The 557-nt window shown below is 32.7% G+C and overlaps 1 protein-coding gene across 1 annotated transcript in view; it reads right to left on the bottom strand.

The window, feature by feature from the left end:
- The window catches only part of LOC106869292 (toll-like receptor 3), a 353412-nt gene that overhangs the window by 214474 nt on the left and 138381 nt on the right, over positions 1-557 (bottom strand). The window contains exon 46 of the mRNA XM_052978036.1: positions 217-288. Within this exon, the coding sequence (XP_052833996.1) occupies positions 217-288 (72 nt within the window). The remainder of the gene's footprint in view (positions 1-216; positions 289-557) is intronic.

Genomic DNA, 557 nt, shown 5'->3' with positions numbered 1-557 from the left:
ACATACGATGTTATACATGCCAATACACATTTGTATTCACACACACTCACAGAGAAATATATTTGCAGACATTCACAAATAAGCACAGTCTTCTATCGAAATAGAACGAGAATGAAAAGAGAAAGAAGGACGGGACGCGAAACAAAATGGGAAGATTTTAAATATTTAGTAATATATTGTTAATGAGATATTATCAACAAGCCTTATCTCACTTACAGATATTTTAAACTGGGCAGGTCAGCGAAGGTTCGTGCTAGAATGTTCTCGATCTTATTTTCATTCAAATATCTGGAACATAAAATTAATAAAATAACGCGGAGAGGAGTATTATTTTAAAATATGATTATCACCGAAATGTCTATAAAATAAAATGTGAAATGATTAGGAAATGTATAGAAGTGTTTGATGTAAAATAATGTGGTTAGACAATTCCTATAGTAGTTAGAGTAGGAAGGAGAGGATGGAGGGTAATTTCTTGGTATGGCTAAATAAGAGTCTAAGGAGAGAGGGATGATGGTAGTGGAGATGAAGATAATATTGATGAGGTTGATTATGGT

The sequence above is a fragment of the Octopus bimaculoides genome, chromosome 29 (genome assembly GCF_001194135.2).
Source record: "Octopus bimaculoides isolate UCB-OBI-ISO-001 chromosome 29, ASM119413v2, whole genome shotgun sequence".
In the NCBI taxonomy this organism is placed as follows: Eukaryota; Metazoa; Mollusca; class Cephalopoda; order Octopoda; family Octopodidae; genus Octopus; species Octopus bimaculoides.
The sequence above is the reverse complement of the archived record's forward strand: the minus strand, read 5'-3'. Positions and strand labels throughout refer to the sequence as shown.